Genomic DNA, 19,183 nt, shown 5'->3' with positions numbered 1-19,183 from the left:
CACTAAGCAGGGAACAATCCCCCCCTGGAACAATATGGGGTTAAGGGCCTTACCCAACAAATCTTATCACGGCTACGCCGGGGCTTGAACCACCAACCTTCCGGATCCCAGTCATGAACCTTAGCCCCTAGGCTACAGGCTGCCCCCATGTGACCAGAGTCTTAAAATGGCAGCCATTTGATCTCCTACACAACTGTCAAGAATATGCCAAGTCATCTTGGTATTGTTTGTGCATTTTCTTTTCTATTGTACCAAAGGGTGTCAGTTGGGATGCAGTGGTCATCAACTGACTACAAATTGTGCAATGCAATCATGACCAATGATGTAAAAGTGCAGTGAGAGTGGTATATAAATGAAATACACATTTGAGGTTTCATCAATGAACACTGTAAGCGCAGGTACTGTTATATAAAAATTGATCATTGCTTGTGCTTGTTTTTGAAGCTTGTCTTGGTATCACTGAAGACAAAAGGCGAATACTTCATTAAAATAAAGACCAAAAACCACTGTGCAACAAAAGAAACTATTTATTTGTAGTATGCATTACCAGTACAAATTAAGAGACCATAAAACCTACACCTTGATTTTTTTTTTTTCTCCACAGAACACAAGAGTTTTAAGTTGGAATCAAAAAGACACTAGTTTTGTGTTTCAGTTTGTATACCTTTTTACATATGCAGAGATCTTAAAAGTTAAAACTGCGCCCAGGTCAGGCTCAGTGATTTCACACTCTGAAATCTTTATAAAAAAAAAAGAAGAAACATTCAAAACACTGCATTTTTAATAAAGAACAAAAGACATGCAACAAAGAAAACATTTGATGTTTTACAAATTGCTCAGCTTTTTTTTTTTTTTTGTATAGTTTTTTTTTTTTTTTGCAAAAACTGAAAGCATCATTACATGAAGCTTTTAATAATATGGTGGCATTGGACAGGCAAAGTGAAGAGTACAGTAATGAAACAAAATAACTCAGAGAGGGGTGATCAGCTTCAGTGGCCTTTGCACAGACCCAGTCAACAAAATAGTTTCAGCATTTCATCATAACAATCGAAGGGAGGGCGGTTGGGACTTCAACTCTAAGCAAGAAAATCATACCGAAGCATACTTTCCGCAGCAAATAAGGTCATTCACATGGAGAAACACCCCAAAACATTTCCCATCTTACTGTCTGACTCACAGTAAAGCTTCAAGTGTAATACAGCTACTTTGAGATAAAAGATTTTGAGTCTGAACTGTGAACCAATGAACGATGAGCATCTTGCTGTTCTACAAAGGACTTCAATTGCTTATAGAGAACATAAATAATATAGCTGTATTCTAATGACTTGATGAATGATTTGGAACATATCCGTTCAAATCTATATCACATATAAAAATATATATACATTGTCAGATGGTTCAAATGTTTTTTGTTTTCATTCCCGCTCACGATAAATGCATTTTAGTATGTTTTTAGAGATGTTTTATTTAACATTTTATTTAATGTTGTCGAAAAACAACACTTTGACAAGACTTCATCGCCGGCATGATTGGGTGAATTTTACCACACTGGACGTAAAAAAAGTAAATCCAGTGGATTATATTCAAATGCACAAGAATTTCCTCCCCGTCTTCCACTCTCTATTTCCATTAAATATTTAGCTGCAATGATTTTAAAATAAAAATGGACACCATCCCTTTTCAATGAAGCAAGCCAAGAGCAAAATCCACATTTACGTACTGTAGCATTCTTCAGCTAATTCACATATGAGAACGAGAAAATAACGGTGCTAGCCCTGCGCAGTAAGACGGCAAATTTGCAAAAACTTTTTAAAAAAAGAAAGAAAATGAAGGAAGAAATAAATGTGTTGTCAACCACAATGCGAGGACACACAAAAATATATCAAATCCGTATCGTCATCCGTTCCACAATGGTTTTATCCTTTTGTTCTATTAACACAATTTCATTAGAAATGCTTTGTGGTTGTGAGAATTCCAGAACGTTCACTTATTAAACGTTAGCACTAGCGATAACGGCAGAAGACAAGTTTTACTGATGATGAACTGCTAATGAAGCTGATAATGGAGCCAATTTAAACTTCTGGTGTTTTTGGTATATCAAAGAAATGGTCTGGTCAGACGTGTAACCATGTAAGGGAAGGCAACCAGTAGAAGAGGGAGTAAACATGACAAAATTATGCAAAATGAAACACAACCATGACAAAAACATTTCACATTTTGGATTTGTTTGCTTGCTTAACAATATATAGGATGATTTATTGCAACATATGTTCATGAGCATTGCTAGATGTTCGTGAAATCGGTTTACTCTGAATCGTGGTGATCTTTGTTTTCCCGTTCCAATAGAACACCATCTTAGAGCCATTGTGTTGGATGGCCATGCCCTGGTATTACCTGAATCGACAGAGCTAAGAGTGACTGTAGAAATGTCTAAATCCTATTAGCTTAATGACTTCCACATTTAAGTGGATTCTGGCAAGATGTGATTTAATGCGCAGAGAAACAAACTTGGTTACCAAGACCCTCGACAGACATAAATACATTTTTAACAGAAATTAGAACTGTATTGGATTTCCCAACAACATTATTTTCAATTAACTAGTAGTAGTCTGATTTTAGGTTGGAACTTTGTGGACCAGCTTTAAACGGTCAGCAAAGAAACGGCACACTGTACAGAGCTAATATTGAACAATGATGCAAAACATACACAAGCAGTGTGTTTTAATGACCACATATTTGTAGCACTTCATAGAAACAAGACCAATAACTTTTTACAGGTCAGCTTATGATTTAAAAATCATTTTCTTATGCACATATTACACAAGTGTTTTGGTTAACAGCAGCATTTGGCTAAAATGATAAATCTTAGAAACAGAGTGATAGTTATTTCCCTATATATAATGCTTCCCTTATGATATTGCATTGAAACGCTAATTGTGTGAGTATGCACTGAATCCAGAACCAGTCAGGATCCAGAAATAGAGTACAGTTCATATTTCACTACTCATGTACTGTAGTACACTGATCGTGTGAACATTTCATGTGTAATCACTGGAAAGCGCAACTTTTCAACAAGTAATTGTGATAAGGCTGCAATTACTGGGAATTTTTACTGATATGTTAGAGGGGTTAAAAATGCCCTCGCTCCTGACTTTAAGAGGCAGTGTACAACCGGCACTGAAGAGCCCAAGTCAGATAAAGACAGAGCCCAGAACAAAGGTAAACTCAGCTGAAAGCCCATGTTTAAGCCAATCACAACGTGCTTCACTTTAACACTCCAATAATGAAGTTAAGCGAGTCATAGTTCTTTCGTTACTTGGACAAGAATTGCTCCGTTTCAGGAATTGCAACACATGTTATGGACCTAACTTAACTTGGCTTTGGAAAAACTGATCGAAAAACGAAATGTTGCCAACATGATAATGTGACATTTGTATGGAAGCCCTACGGTATATCTTTATCATAGTTCTACTCCTCGGCATTTCAAAATGCACACTTGGAAAACTTTAAGACAGAGAACAGCATATTACATCTTGGATTTCCAGGGGAGTTGGCCATTGAGGACAAGGCATATTGTAGTTGGAGAGACTCCCTGAAGTCAGACATCAGGATTTGACTGCACATAACTTTCAGAAGTCAGGAGTAGATCGAATTCACTACTACATAGTATGACTGTAAAATGTGTTTCTACTGTATGTTGAGTTGCTTTGTTGTGTTGCCGTATATAGGAAGATGGCTTAGCAAATGTATGGTGCCGCATTCATCAGTTCCTGCTTCCTGCTATGCTAAAATACAGATTAATGGAATTTAAAAAATGTAACAGTCCTGTGAGACGGACATATTCCTTAGCACAAAAAAGAACACCATGGGGTCATTCGTTCAATGTCACAATTTCTTTTGAGATTTTTTTTATAAGCTTACATATGTTGCAACTCCGTCACAGAAATACGAAAGTGTAAAATGTGAAAACGGACTGAAAACGTGATCGCTAAACTGCGAGGGGGACGGTGGCGGTGTCGGAACGAACTTTTAACGGCCTGCTAATGCATGGCACTTACTGACGTTACACTACAGCGCTCAGTGTGTTGAGGCCACGCTTCTAGAAAACGCACGGGCTAGTCAGAGCTGAGGGGCAGGACCTGCTGTCCTAGCGGGTTCATTCTGCGCTCTCTCGCTTCTGCGATCGCGTCCCCCACCACGCTGTAGCTGTCGTCCAGACACGCCACTGCATCGGTAAGCCATGCAAAATGGACAATCATTTCCCCTCTATTTGTTCTAAGGAAAACATCAAATTGACTTTTTTTTCTTCTTTTTTTTCTCTCTCTAAAGCTATTTGTTTTCAGCTCTGGGGAGGAACGACGTAAATACTTTGACAGAAAAAATAAATGGCGTCTGCAGCCGAAGACGTACGCGGGCAAAGATAAACATTGGATGGAGACGGAAGAGTGTCCTTTAAAATCTAACCATCTGGAATGACAGGAGTGGTCAGGTACTGCAACTGCAAGTAGTAACAAAGTTTCTCGAGAACAAAATGCTTCTTTAAAATTTTTTTGTTTTTTGTTTTTGTTTTGTTTTTGCTAAGAGGTAGTGTGAAAGCATTTAAAGTGAAATGCAAAAGTGTTGCCCGTTGCTTTCATTATTTTGTGTAACATTTAGCACGTGAGCCAATTACTCGGGTGAATTGGATCATCTAGATACATTTTTCAAACTTTACAAACGTGTTTGTTGCTGTGAACTCGTTAATCTGTATTGCAAATGTTCCACAGTACCGGTTTTGTTCTTAATTTTCATACCCAGGGACAAACAATGTCAACGCGTGTGTGGATATCGTTTTGATTTCACAGCATTCCCAAAGGAAAGGGACATCCTAATTTGTTACTGGGGGGTGTTTACCACCACTCTGCGTGGGGAGGGGGGGGGGGGTCACTGGCAAGGCTGGGTGTCTGCGGTTCTTGCTGGGAGGGGGTGGGGTGGGGGGGGGGCACTGTATGGTAGAGGGATCAGTTGGAGGTATCAGAGTGGACGCTTCCGGGTCCTTCCGTGGGCGAAGTCACTGATGAGGGCGTTGTAGCATCTTGCCATCCACCGTTTGCCTGTGAATTTAAAGGATGAAGAAAAAAGGCTTTAATCTCCAGGCTACATGTCTCAAAGTAAACTACCAAAACAACACCCAGTGGAACGGGAGCCAGTGCGTGTCGCGATAGCACACTTACATTTAATTTTCATGCGTTTCGTTACTGATTTTGTAGTAATCTAAGGTTGTTGTTCTGATTTTTCTCTATCCAGAATATCCCCCATTTGAGTCTGTTAGCATCTCCGGAGTAATTAAAATGTGCCACCGATTACTGTAATGTGTTGCAACATTCAGGCCAATTCTGAGATGCCTGCCTTTTTTTTATCTTCACACGACCAAACATCACAGTTGCATCAGTGAATGGTCCCAAATCCTTGTCACACTGGCAATTTAGCGAGTCTGCACAGCACTAGATTACATGTATTTAGACTGCTAAAATATACAGCCAAAGCAAGTCACATTAAAAGGGGCATTCAGCGTCCCTGTCAAAAAAGTGATTTAAATGAGAGACAATAAGCCTAAATGACATTATTGAGGCTGTATCAAACCCCCTCTGAAACAAAACTCAAAAGACAGGCAACGGAGGAATCAATTATAGGAAATTATCACATTGGAGATTGGGGAGAAAATATAATGGGAAACATAGAAGCCATTTCAAATCCCTCAGACAGGCCTGCTAAAGAGCATTTAGGACATTAATAGCAATTTCCATGCCAGCCAGAAATGGCTGAAAATGGTCTTTGGCAGCCCTTTATTTCAAAGGCTGTTATTTAAGAAGGAAGTAGTCTGCAATCACAGAGAGAGAGAGAGAGAGAGAGAGAGAGAAAGAGAAAAGAAGGGGAAAAAACTTTTAAAATGTTCAGCTTTGGTGCCATTCCATTTCAAAGTCACAATTGCTGTTCTGAAATACAGCCTGGCTCGCATGTGCAATCACTGTTTGTTAGCTCGATCGTTAGCCTAGCAAACACCTTTGTAAAATGGCATAAACAGGGTCAGGCTACTCCATTTTAAATCATTACTTGCTAAAAATAGAATATGGTACAATATATGGTCTTTCCATTAAGTCCTTTCTGTGATAAATAAATAAAATATGGCAATGGCATGTTGCTTAACCATTTCCAAATCCATGGCATTTTATCAGTATAAAAGTACACATTTCACAAACAATCAAATGCTTTTTAAATGGAAAAATACATAATTACGTAAATGTCAATTTAGCATGTGCCAATTAATAATAGAGAAGTGTGCTAACCATCAACACAGTAAAAGAGGCTGTCATTGTTAAGGTGCAATGAGGAAAGCGTACTTCCTTACGCAACACCATCCAACGTGAAAACCAATCACAATGCACACAACGCTGTGCATAAAAAACATAACAGAAATATGTTCGGAAGAAATTGTATAATTTTAATTTCTTCCCTTTAAGTCATAGGCAGTAATCTAAACATGATACTCATTTTATTATAGATCTCCAAGTAGATGATCAATCTTTCCTCTGCTTTGTTTTTGTGTGCTTAATCTTTCGAACAAAATAAAAAAATTATTACCAATAATAAATAAGCAAATAAATTAAATGTATAAATAAATGTATAAACCTGAAAAGGGAATGGGTGATTTGGAGCGTTTAAGCTGGATACTGGGTGAGGCTGAATGGTTTGGGTCTGTATCAGGGTAACAGTGTGTGAGCTGACTAGAGAAAGAGGCCACACACGAGACTGTTCCCTCCTGTTTATCATGAGCTGCCTTACAGGAATAGTCTCTCATGTCCCCCGGAAAACACACCAAACCCAAAAAAAACGCCCGGGAAGGGATTTGAATACATGAATAAAAAAGCAATTTATTTATATATTTTTTTTTTTTCAGGCTAAATTTAATTTGACTCTGGCGACCGTGGCGGGGGAACGGAGCGGGAGAGCGGTCGCGGTCGCGGTCGCCGGCTCCCCCCCACGCCCCGCGTCGCAGCCTGCTGTCAGTGCCATTAAGACGGCAGACGCCTGATCTGACCAATGTGCTGGGATTGCTGTCCCGATTCCGCGCTCGGCTCTCCTCGGGACTGTCTTATCGATTTTCCCCGCCGTGACATGGCACGTCGCCGCCGATTTCGCATGCTGCAGCCGCCGGCACCCCCGAAAAGCTGCGTGGAGCCCCCCCCCCCACCCCTCAACTCCCTCCCCCCGCCGGCTCACAGATGTATTTTTAGAGGGGGGGGCTCGCGGCGTTATTCGGACGCGCTTTCCTCACGGACTTCGTCGGACATTTCGGCGACATCCGAACCCGGCGTGGCGGTGGCGGCCGTCACCTGTTCCCCGCCCGCTCCCGGGCCGCGCGTCACCGCAGGTGTCATGGCGACGGTGATCCCGTCTGACAGGCTAAGAAGGCAGCTGCCTGCACGCCGCCCGCCTGGCCTCCGCCGGCCGCCGCGGGCGTGACCGACACACGCGCGATCAAATAGGTGAGCGTGACGCTTGGACAAGGCCCACTTAAGTGCCGTTCTGAGCCCTGTGGCTTTGAAATAATTGGCGGTGGGAGTAAAGTTTACCAAAAGGAAGAAGAAGTGGGGGGGGGAGAAAATGTTTTATGAATTTATTTTTCTTACGTTGATGCCCTGCGGACTGTACATCTGGCTTGCTGCGAGTCCGTCACTGTATCCTCCTGTCTGACTGATAACATGGCGAAGGGTATCCACCTGAAACACAGGAGAGCACAAACAAAGCGGAGCGCGGCGTCAGAAAAACGGAGCCTTGAATCTCACAGATTTTTGAGCGGGGTGAGAGGTCACTGCGATTGTGAGAGGAGGCTGCAGACAGAGAAGGTCACGTACGCAAACCTGGCATAAAAAAAACAACAACAACAACGAAACATCTATCACTGAAGTCTCCGATATATGCTCTGCCTACGAATACGATCTGCCCGTCTAAACATGAATAAATGCTAACAGTAAGCTATGTACGTATGTAATACATACCGCTTATATGTGTATGTATACATACACGACCATTTTTCAAATGTCATTTTTAGGGTGCTGAAATTAGTCAAACTCACAACATACCAGATTAGAGGCAGTGGCCATACATCACGACTCTCAGACCGTAAGATCAGCCCGAGTGGTTCCTCTAGCCGTACACGGCTGCATAACCTTGGACTGAACAAGGACACTGGGTTTGCCAAAGTATCAACCCAAAGGACCTTTCTGTGGGCCTACAGTCTCCTTCTCATCGTGTCCGTGAAATGCCCACAGCGTTCGGGCGAATAATTCATATGAGAGAGGAGAGCGGATGCGTTGCTACTGGGAGAAACTCGAGCCGCCTTCGCGGAGGGGCGACGCTAAGTCCGACCTACGCCAGCATTTGGGACAAGGTCGGCCGGCCAAATTGCGCCCGTAGCGCAAACGGACACCTCATCGCGGTGAAGTCACACGGGCAGACGGGTGTTGTACCGCTTCCAAAAATGTCTGCGGTCATTTCGTTTTTTTTTTTAAATAGGTGACAAAGGCCTCAGAACTATGCCTGTAGCACAGTGCGCTCACAGTGAGCTCAACTGACACACAAGGGAGGAAGGCCTTCTGAGGATCACTACAGCGAATGGATGCAGACTGTATACTGTGCTTTTATAGTCAGTCAACGAGACTGTGGAACAAACTGCCTCTCTCTATCAGGTCTGCACCATCCATATACACCTTCAAATCCCAGCTCAAATCTCACTTCCTTTCCCTTGCTTTTAATTCCACATGAAAACTGTCTTTGTTGTTGTTTTTTGTCGCATCCTTATGCATTATTATTGCAGTACTGTGGATTGTTTTTCCACTGTTTTTATTTTTCTTTGCTATACATATATAGCAATTAGAAATTGTACAGTACTTTGGTTGACGGTAGTCATTTTAAATGTGCTTTATAGATAAATATGACTTCACTTCTTCTCCATGCTCGGCCTCCCTTTTTACTCTGCAACTGGTCTTCAGCAACACGAGTGTCAGCATTCATTACAAAACCCCTGCCCAGGACTACCATTCCCCAATGAGTCATGGAACAGACGATAAATTACATTTCCACAAAATCTATTTGCTCGGTTCTAATTTAGTTACACCTTCTTTGGAGGGGAACAACCCTAGTATCTTTTCCCTACCCAGGTTCATGCAGTGCTGGCTTGGTACTTCTGACTGGCACAAGATTTGGAGTTTGAGAATATATACAGCAAACCTGGGTCAAAAACGTAATTGTTTTGGAATCAAATACTTATCTGCGCTCGATTGATCTTGCCTGGTGCAATTGAGCCAACAAAGAGGACCAGAAGGCAGGGTTTGCAGTGTGTCTTTGGAGTATTCCAAAGGTTCCCATAAACCAGACAAGCTCAGTAAAGCATAAAAAAAAACAATGACGCATTTGACCCAGGTGTGACATACAGGTGGTTAAGGGCTGAGACACACAAGCGCTCCGGTGTCAGCCGCCGCATCGGTCCCTACCTGCGACTGCACGTTGGCTCCAACCTGGGCCCCTTGGTAGGAGTCCCCATTGAGTGACTGCACGCTCATGAACAAGTCTCCGGAATTTGACATGTTAAAAGAGCCGGCAGAACCTGGAAGGAGAGAGTGAGCACCTGAATCAGAGAGAGGTCCGGCCGCCCGCCATGCAGAAGCGAGAGGGCGTGCGTGCGTGCGTGCGAGCGAGCGTGCGATGAGAGAGCGGTCGGCTCAAGCAGGGTGCGGCAGCAGGGACGGAGCCAGGGGGGGAAACTAGCAGGCGCTAACGCTAACACCTCACGGACAACTTCCTGTCTGCTTCGAGTGTCGGTCTCGCGTCGAAGGAAATTACGACCAAATCTCTCAGCGTGGGAGATGCGAGGCGGCAAAGTTAAACCGGTTTTGTGTCCAGTGCACCGCGTCTTAATTGGCAAGGTTTGCACATACATATGTACTATTACTTATTCCATGAGGCAGTGGCTTAAAATACTGAAAGATTTCAGCCTTGCCAGTCTGACTTCCCGGTTGCAGCATTATTCAGTTACGGGCAATGTATAGTTTTGTGGTGATGTACTCTAAAACTGTCTCATGCAATTAAGTAGAAACCCTGCAGTTTATATGTGAGTGCCACAAAACAACTTCATGGCAGCAGCTGCAAACACACATTTTAGATGGCTCGAAGGCCTCTGAAAAGATTGATTTTTGTTACCAGCAGTGGATCCAAAAAGGAAGTCCTAATCCAATAGGAAGAATTAAAGAATCCTCCTTGTGCTTTAATGGCACAAAAAACCCAGATGTTAAAAGGACCACGGCTAAACTTAATTTGAAAAACGACGGATCCATAATCAAATACAGCTTATGACCATATGACAAAAGACTCTGCCGCCTTGTCATCAACTTAATGGCATGCGGGAGACCAAGCAGACTACGGTAAAAGGATATACTCGCATTTCCCTTGCAGATGGGTCAAACGGGAAAGCGCATTACGGGGATGACCGCATACACGCAACTCAATAGAGGACAAGAGAGGGTGCTGCATCGCGGGAGCGTAGTCCATGTTAGAAATGGCGGTGTTAGTGAGCAAAGGGAAGAGCTCTTATTAGTAGAGAGTGAAAAGTGCAAGAGACTTGCTATGTGGAACGGGGCCCAGGTCAGCTAAACTTTGATCCAAACAGAATTCCGACGACTGCTCCATCACAACAAGAATCATATTTGTAATTGTAATATGCAACGGGCATGCCTACAGTCTGTCTTTTTCTCAAGAGCTTTGACGCATTTCTCTAGAAAGCTCAAATGACTCGACTGCGTTCGTTTTATAATGGAGGGGGCGACGGTATTAGTCTTTTTGCACAGCTGGAATTCTACAATGTCAACACAAGCCGTTCCTGCAAATCCTTTTTCAGTTATAAAACCATGTCAGCAACTGAAAAGCAAAACCAAATTGCCAGACCAGTCATTTAATGGCAACTTTAGCATGTTGAACTTCCCCACATATTATTTTGTAGTGGACGGGAATGTCTTTTAAGGGGTCGACTTTACTTTCAGTCATTCTAAATTTGCACATTTTTAAATCATCTTTGATGTTCTAGAGAAGGACATCTGAACTGTGGCTCAAAAGAATGTGCACACAAGCTAAGAATACCTACTGAAATATTACCGAACTGTATTTATTAGCAGGATAGGCCCCTTGAAATGTCAAATTGTCACACTGACATCTCGAAATGTCATCTCGTTTTCAAGGGGTTCCTAAAATACAACTGATCCGTGACATAATATTTAACTTTACTAACATCGGGGAAGCGTCTTAAGACTACGGCCGTAGACTCGGACTACACGTACGCTCAGCGGTGGGTACAGCGGAGACCGCGACGGAGGGAGAGCCGTTCTCCAGACTCACCTGCCGAATTCGGGGTGGAGGGAGAGTTGGCTTGGCTGCCGTGGGCGGACACGCTGGCCGCGGTGACGGCAGTCTTGGCGGCATACATGTTGGCCTCTTCTTGAAACTTCCCGATGTTCTTCTTGTATCGGATTCTTTTGTTTCCAAACCAGTTTGATACCTGCAGACACAAACGCCGTCTGAGTCATACACATCGAGCGTTTTTATTTTCTCAGAGAGAGAGCCGAAACCGCGGGAGATATGCGTGATTAATTAGATATTAACACCGTTTATTTGTCACTTTTCGCAGCAAAAGCCCCGGTGTTGCTCAGCCACACAGGCCACCATTAGTTATATTTGAAAAGATAAGGGAGGAAAATGATAGGCTTCAGGAAGGCTTGGTACAGTGCTACTGTACATATGATCTGTTAGCAGCGTATGATCCAGGTGGAGCTGGTGCTTTGGGTCAGGAGAAGATGCCGCTACAGGGAATGGTGTTTGTAACAGTGCAAGGGCCAGGGGCCTCCTGAAATGGCAAGTGAGGCAATCATCTGCACTCTAACATACATTACACTGCTCCTGATGTACCATGGCACACCGTAAAAATAACCTGGGAAAAGGCACCCAAATGAAAAAAGAAACAACGATGGTGCGATTTTCTATTTACATTAAAAACCATTTAAATAATATATTGTAAACATAATGGTCACAGTAAACAGTTGTATTGTTGATACTGCAGATACATTAAAATTGTATTATTTTGCATTCATGGTGGTATTATGTGATTTATGGGTTCTTATGTTTTTTAAATATGCCATTTTAAAAAATATATTTTTATATATCAACACTGATGAATTTATGGCTGAATATAAATCTATATAAATCCTTGTATGGGTTATACTTCCTTTTTCAGTCACTACAGGCACCTACCAAAATAGCATTTCTGAATGATTCTCCATGCGCACACAGCTGCAGAGATAAAAAATGGACAAAAACGGCAGAGAGAGTGTGACGGGTGACTGGCGCTACACTGTCAAGCTGATTCCTATGGACCAAAGAAAAGGCACTGCCCTACAATACCACCACGATCGATCAAACTGACAGTTGATAACTGACCGGCCACTGCATAAATCCCTTCATTTTGGGATTCCAAATAGCCACATTCAAATCCACTGACATGTCAATTGCTCTACCTTTTCACTGTCAAACACTAAAGAGACAGCGGTCTGCTTCTGTGTGTGAACGGGCGGGTCAAACCGTCCGGGCCTACAGTGTACTTCCTGTCTGCGTTTGTTTCCTGTACCTGGGACACGGTGATGCTGCACTTTTTGGCCAGTTCCTCCTTGGCCTCCTCGCTGGGGTAGGGGTTGCTGAGGTGGGAGTAGAAGTACTCGTTGAGGATTTCCGTCGCCTGCTTGTTAAAGTTCCGTCTTTTTCGTCTGCGCAGAGAGATAACGGGAGAAACCGTGGGTCTGTTATTATGAACTCCTTCACAAATGTTACCACGGCAACATCCAAAGGTGATGGAAAAGGTGCCGCTGGCCCGTAGAACATGTAGAAAACCGTTTTTATTGCTTAAACCATGACGTTTTGGCTGCTGTGGCCTTCGCCATGGCCTTAACTTTGAGCTCAAGCAGCTAGAGATGCAAATACTCCCTCTTAGAAAGTGAAGAAAAATCCCACATTCAAAAACGGTAAATGTGAAAATGCTGCAAAGACAGAGCAAAGAATCGCGATTCAAAACTCTATTTTTAATAGTGAGCAAGCAGCATTAATGCAAATACCTAAATTCCCCCATCCCACCCACCACACTTTGAACAGGCGATGCGGGCACAATTAAGACACGCTTCTCCCCAAAAAGGCTTTTTCACACGAAGCGGTGGGCCAGTTGACAGTGTCTCAGCGGATAAGCAGATCAGCGTATTCCTGTGATATTTCTGTCCTCGTTCTGAAAAAAAACCGCAGGCCTCAGAAATGTAAATGCGCCCAGCGTGATCTCGCAGGTCCACGGGATTAATCAGAACTGCCGAACATGTCCCCCCCCCTCTAAAACAACCGGGCGATCCAGAAATTATTCTCGCAAAATGGAAGGAGACACTCACGGAAGTGGGAGACAATCTCGCTCTCGGATTCTTGTACATATTTTCACACATTTTCGCGTAAATGCCGAAGACAGATGAAAACTGCTTTCTAATACATTGGAAATAGATTTGTATAACGTTGTTGTGTGATGGGAGAATTGTTTTTCGGTCAATTAATTTGCCACATAATGTACACCTATCCGTGAGGTTCAGACTCAAAGTGATTCGAAAGAACTTCACCAAAAATCTAAACTAGAAACATGGTTACTTATCTAATAGACTACTATACAAATGTTTGCCTACTGGGTTATTTTACCAACTTAAAACATGCACATATGCCTATTCTGAAACATGTAAACCATTCATCTCTTATACCAATAAGCATTTCTAGGACATTCTATTGAAATCCACTCATTGCCGTCTGCTTTCAGTTCCCATAATCCACAGCCAGCAGATTCAAATTCTGCCTGTTACAACTGAGGTGACAAGCTGCTCAAATGAATATAGACACAAACTCCTCACGGTGAGACACGATCAATCTTGGCGAAGAGTAGGCAGTATCTACAGATTAGCTTAGCGTTTGGAGTCTGGATTTATGCATACAAGCGATTAAGAACGCTATTTAAAGGATGAGCAACAATAACACGATTTGCCAATGTAATTTGCACCAATCCATAAAGATTAAGGATAGGTTTAGCAGTTTTGGCTAAGGGCATACAGCAGTTTTGGCTCGTTGCATACTACAGCTAGAAGTAGGTTATGCAAACACCAAAAAAATGTTCTTTGTTACAATATGAGAACTGACCAAACTGCAGTAAACGTCAAGGGAAAATGTGGCCCATAGAGACTGGCTGGTGCTGTGATTTTGTATATAGCTTTGAGCGTCACCTGCAACCCCTGCCACACAGTGGCCCAACTGTGAAGGTATTGCACATGCTCAATACAAAATGACAAAGATACACACAGACATACGTACGCACATGCACACACTGTTACGCACCTGCACACAAACACACGTACGTGCGCACGCGCGCGCACACACACACACACACACACATATGCACACATGCATACTCACGCACACACACACACACGCACACACGCACACACGCACACACGCACACAGGCACACAGGCACACAGGCACACACACGCACGTGCCCACACACACACACATGCACACAGTGTTACACACCTGCACACAAACACATGTATGCGTGCGCACACACACGCACACACACACACGTACACACGTGCACACATACTCACGTGTGCACACGCGCGCACACACACACACACACACACACACACGCACGTGCCCACACACGCACACATGCACATAGTGCTACACACCTGCACACAAACACACGTACGTATGCACACATGCACACTCACGCACACACACACACGCACGCGCACACATACTCACGCACACACACGCACACACACGCACACACACACACACACACACACATACTCACGCACACACACACACACACGCACACACACGTGCACACACGCGCACACACGCGCACACACACACACACACACATACTCACACACACACACACATGCGTGCACACACATGCGTGCACACACACACACACACACACACACACACTGACCTGGCGTCGAGGAAGCGGGAGCGCAGGATCATGACGGCCTCGCACGTGCTCTGTTTGAGCTGCATCTGGATGGAGCTGAACTTGCGGTGGATGATGCCCACCATGCGCTCGATCTCCTTGGGCGAGATGGGCCGGGTCCGGCTCTGCTCCCGCAGCAGGTTCATCACGTGGGTCGTGAACTCGTTACAGGCCTGGCCCCGGGGGGACAAAGAGCGAGACGCGATTGGTGGATACGGCGGTCCAATCAACATTCAGAAAACAGTCACATTCTGTGTGCAGGCCCCTACACAAGAGCTATGTAACTCTTATCATAAGCACGACATAGAACACTCATAAGCGCTACATAAGCATTCATAGCGCTTCAACAACCGCAAATAAGCATATGGTGTGTTGTCAAATATACCAAGTGAACTGACACAACACACTTATGTTATGCTTATGAAGTTCTTATGAATGTACTATACAGTGCACAGTGTTTATGAAGGTGTTATATAGTTCTTATGTGCCTTAAAATAACGTGTTACCCAGAAAATTTAACACATCAAAATGCAACTTCAGTTTAGATAAGAATACTACTGCTTTGGACATATGTGGCCGGTTTCACAGAAACAGATTAATCTTAGTCCTGGACTAAAGAGTATGGATAATCTCCATTCAAAACAGAATTTAGTCTAGGGCTAGGCTTAAACTGTGTCTAAGAAGCTGGCCCATGATCATTTGCAGTGAGAGCAGAGTGATAGTTTTATGGACATGGCAACAGCTAACTTCACTTCAGGTGGCAACAGAATAAGGATTAGAAACACCATGTAAAACTCATCCAGGTTAGCACAGGAGACAAAAATCAGTGAACGAATATGGGATTCAGTACAAATGAAACCTGCGAATCGCACAAAGCCAGGTAACGCTTTCAGACGCCAGTGGAACGTGGCTCTTAACCTGGTTCCGCCTGGGTCAGACATCATTTCCAGGTGAACACGCTTCGCGTTGGGAAGACGGTGTGAATTCCCTCCTTGGCTCTGGAGAGATGACTGCTTTACATGATGAAAATGCATCGGATGAAAGTGGTGTTCCGCGAAACAGACAGGTAGAAATGACAGCCTTTCCGTGCTGACAAGAGCTCCTGTTCACGTTCAGCGGTTTGAGACGTGAACCTGCCGTAATGCAGCAGTCGTCTCTCCCCTTCTCTCTCTCTCCCTCTCTCTCCTTTACATTTCTCTCCCTCCGTCACTCTCCTTTCCCACTCTCACACTCTCTCTCCCCCCCTCTCCCTTCTCCTTTCCCTCTCTCCATCGCTGTCCCTCTTCCCCTCTCCCTCTCCCCATCTGTCCCTCTTCCCCTCTCCCTCCTTCTTTCACTCACACCCTCTGTGTGGTTTGTTTTTATTTGGTTTATGAGGCTCTGAATTGTCTGATTTGAACAATGTTCCAATAAAGGGGCTTTTAAAATCAAATATTTATCTTTCTTCCTCCCTCTCTATCTATCGCTCTGTCTCTCTCTTCATCACTCAGTCTATCTTTCCCTCTATAGTATCTCTCGGTCTCTTTCGCCTTCCCTCTCACCCCCCTCTCCCATCTCTCTTTCTCTCCCACCCCCCATCTTATCTCACGGCTGGGTCACGTGCAGATTTCACTCACTCCTTTCTGGGGATGAAGCTGAAGCTATGTTACCGTCAGACCAGGGATACTCCCATCAAACAGAGAGGGACCCAAATGGCCCAATGACGGCTGCGCAATTTGCATAATGGCAAAACACAGACGTGCTAACACATATCTACAAAGACACAGATACCCTATTACAGTACAAAGAGCCACAGAGGCAGATGCATGAGCTAAATATACTATTTAAAAAATCTGAATACAATGACAAGCAGTCTCTATACATAGACCCACGTACAAAAACGTTCAAAAATATATAAGCACACACACACACACACAGGATATACACTTAAACTCTGATCGTACTGTAAGGAGAAAACTGAAAGACCTGGCACCTGACCCTGGTCCAGGTTGTGGTTGTAATTATGACTAGGCTGAGGTGATCGCTTGATGTACTGAAGCACAGCACACACACACACACACACACACACACACACGCGCACACTGCATTGCTAAAAGGTCTATAAACTTAATAAAACAGCCTAACATCTTCACTCAGGCTATGACTACTTCACTTTGATATATTTATCTTTTGTCCATGAATGGCATGATATACAGCCTTTACGTTGGTAGTATTTCATTTAAAACCGTAATTATAACAATTTTAAAAGAGATCCAGCTCTTTAAATAAGGCTGCTTTTGATGTTTACGGAGTGGAAGAGGCCCAACGTGACTAATACCAATTTCATGCAAGTGACATCCCACCCGCAGGTTGTTTTGTCCTTCTCCCGTTAGTGATAAAAAAAAAGAACCTAGACGGCACTTGAATGAAAAGCTGGGATTTGATAATCTGACAGCCGTCCAACAGATAAGACACATTAATAACAGATAACAGGAAGCTGACAGGGAGGGGTGAAACCGCACGTGGAATCTAATACGCACAGCAACGATAATCGAAATAAAACCCTCCGCGCTCATTTGAAACAGAGGCTGACATCGGAGGACCTTCCGAACGCAGCCAATGCCGGTGTCGTGTTGGAGCACAGCGGGTTTGTCTGGAGCAGAGGTGAACCATGAAACCTCTACTTGTTTTTTTACTAAGTAGAGCCCTTTCCTCAAATCACGGTCACTGAGGGCTGAGAACTGCCGGTTTTCCACCCTCCCTATACCTGGGAGACAGGTGTAAAGACAGTCTAGCCAATCAGTAGCACTAATTGTTCTGTTAACCACCCAACCAGGTCCGGATTTGGATTCAGGGGCCAGATTTGCAGACCCCTGATGTAGCGGAAACACAGTATTTGGTCTGACAGAGATGAAGTAAATGACACGGCCTCCAGTCTACCTGTGGGGTGGAAAACTCAGCCACTCATTTCCACAAACACCCTGTGACTGTAGCGTAGCAGCTATCCAATCAGGGCAAGGCTTGCCGTCTTAAGCCCAGGACGTGTGAGGATTCGTGCAGTACCCAATTAATAACAGAAGCTGAAGGTACCTGAAGGTGTATAAAAGAGGATTCTGCTTCATTATTTACAATCGCTTCATACGGTGCTTCTGCGTGCCCCTGGCCCGGCTACAAACAAAAAACTGCGCTCAGGTCCGTCTCCAGCCCGTCTGAATTTGAATAGCCATCAAACGCGATGAAGGCGGCGGAGTACTGGAGACGCGGTGGACAGGACAGGGGAGGAGGGGGGGGAGAGAACATCTGTGTGCTTCTCTGACGCAATCGCCTGTAACGGTGACAAAGGCTGCGGGCAAGGGGGGGGGGGGAGGGGGGAGGGGGAGCTCACCTGCTCGTACTTCTCCAGCTCGGTGTGGTAGATCTGGCGGATCTGGGAGAGCTTGGCGCGGTAGTCCGAGTGCTCGGCCGAGTTGTCTGACGCCGCCCCCCCCGCGGCTGCGGCCGCGGCCGCCGCGGCCGCCGACCCGCCCCCTTTCTCCGGCCCGGACACGCCCTCCGCCAGCAGCATGTTGTCCAATCGCATCAGCTGGGCGTCCGGAGGCTCCTCCTCCTGGGCGCCGCGGATACTCAGGACTGCAACAGAGAAGGGGTCAGAGGTCACCGTGGCAGTACATTACAGTTATTCAGCAGGCTTATTATCCCTAGAGACTGACGGTTGATTGGACTAAGCAGGGGCCAAACATCCTCTGTAGCGATGTGCGGTTAAGGGCCTTGCTCAAGGGCCCAACAGTGTCTTACTGTGGCTACACTGGGGCTGGAACCACCAACTTTCCGGGTCCCAGTCTAACACCGTAGCCACTAGTCGTACACGGTTCAAAGGTGTGGAGGAGCTCAGATGTGACACGCATGGCGTAGGAACGGTTGTGGTGTCGTCACGCAATCACTGTATGCAATACACTTGTGTTTCCTGTGAGCTCCACCAGGCAAAAGTAGAGCAAAACCTTTGAAATCTCTTGTCATACTACACCGGCAGAGTTAAACAGTGGAAAGAGATTTGCGGACAGGTATTAGCAGCGAC

The 19,183-nt window shown here is 44.5% G+C and overlaps 1 protein-coding gene across 2 annotated transcripts in view; it reads right to left on the bottom strand.

Moving 5' to 3' along the window:
• Window positions 1-511: 511 nt before the first annotated feature.
• The window catches only part of LOC133128775 (pre-B-cell leukemia transcription factor 1-like), a 78,619-nt gene continuing 59,947 nt past the window's right edge, over window positions 512-19,183 (bottom strand). The window contains exons 3-9 of one of the 2 annotated variants that reach the window (XM_061242544.1): window positions 18,494-18,738; window positions 15,112-15,302; window positions 12,710-12,845; window positions 11,428-11,587; window positions 9,534-9,646; window positions 7,671-7,760; window positions 512-5,093 (exon numbers count right to left, since the gene is read on the bottom strand). In XM_061242544.1, the coding sequence (XP_061098528.1) occupies window positions 5,001-5,093; window positions 7,671-7,760; window positions 9,534-9,646; window positions 11,428-11,587; window positions 12,710-12,845; window positions 15,112-15,302; window positions 18,494-18,738 (1,028 nt within the window). In that variant the 3' untranslated portion in view covers window positions 512-5,000. The remainder of the gene's footprint in view (window positions 5,094-7,670; window positions 7,761-9,533; window positions 9,647-11,427; window positions 11,588-12,709; window positions 12,846-15,111; window positions 15,303-18,493; window positions 18,739-19,183) is intronic. The other variant, XM_061242545.1, reaches the window with a different exon arrangement.

Source organism: Conger conger, chromosome 5 (genome assembly GCF_963514075.1).
Source record: "Conger conger chromosome 5, fConCon1.1, whole genome shotgun sequence".
Taxonomy (NCBI): domain Eukaryota; kingdom Metazoa; phylum Chordata; class Actinopteri; order Anguilliformes; family Congridae; genus Conger; species Conger conger.
This window is presented reverse-complemented; position numbering and strand designations above follow the sequence as displayed.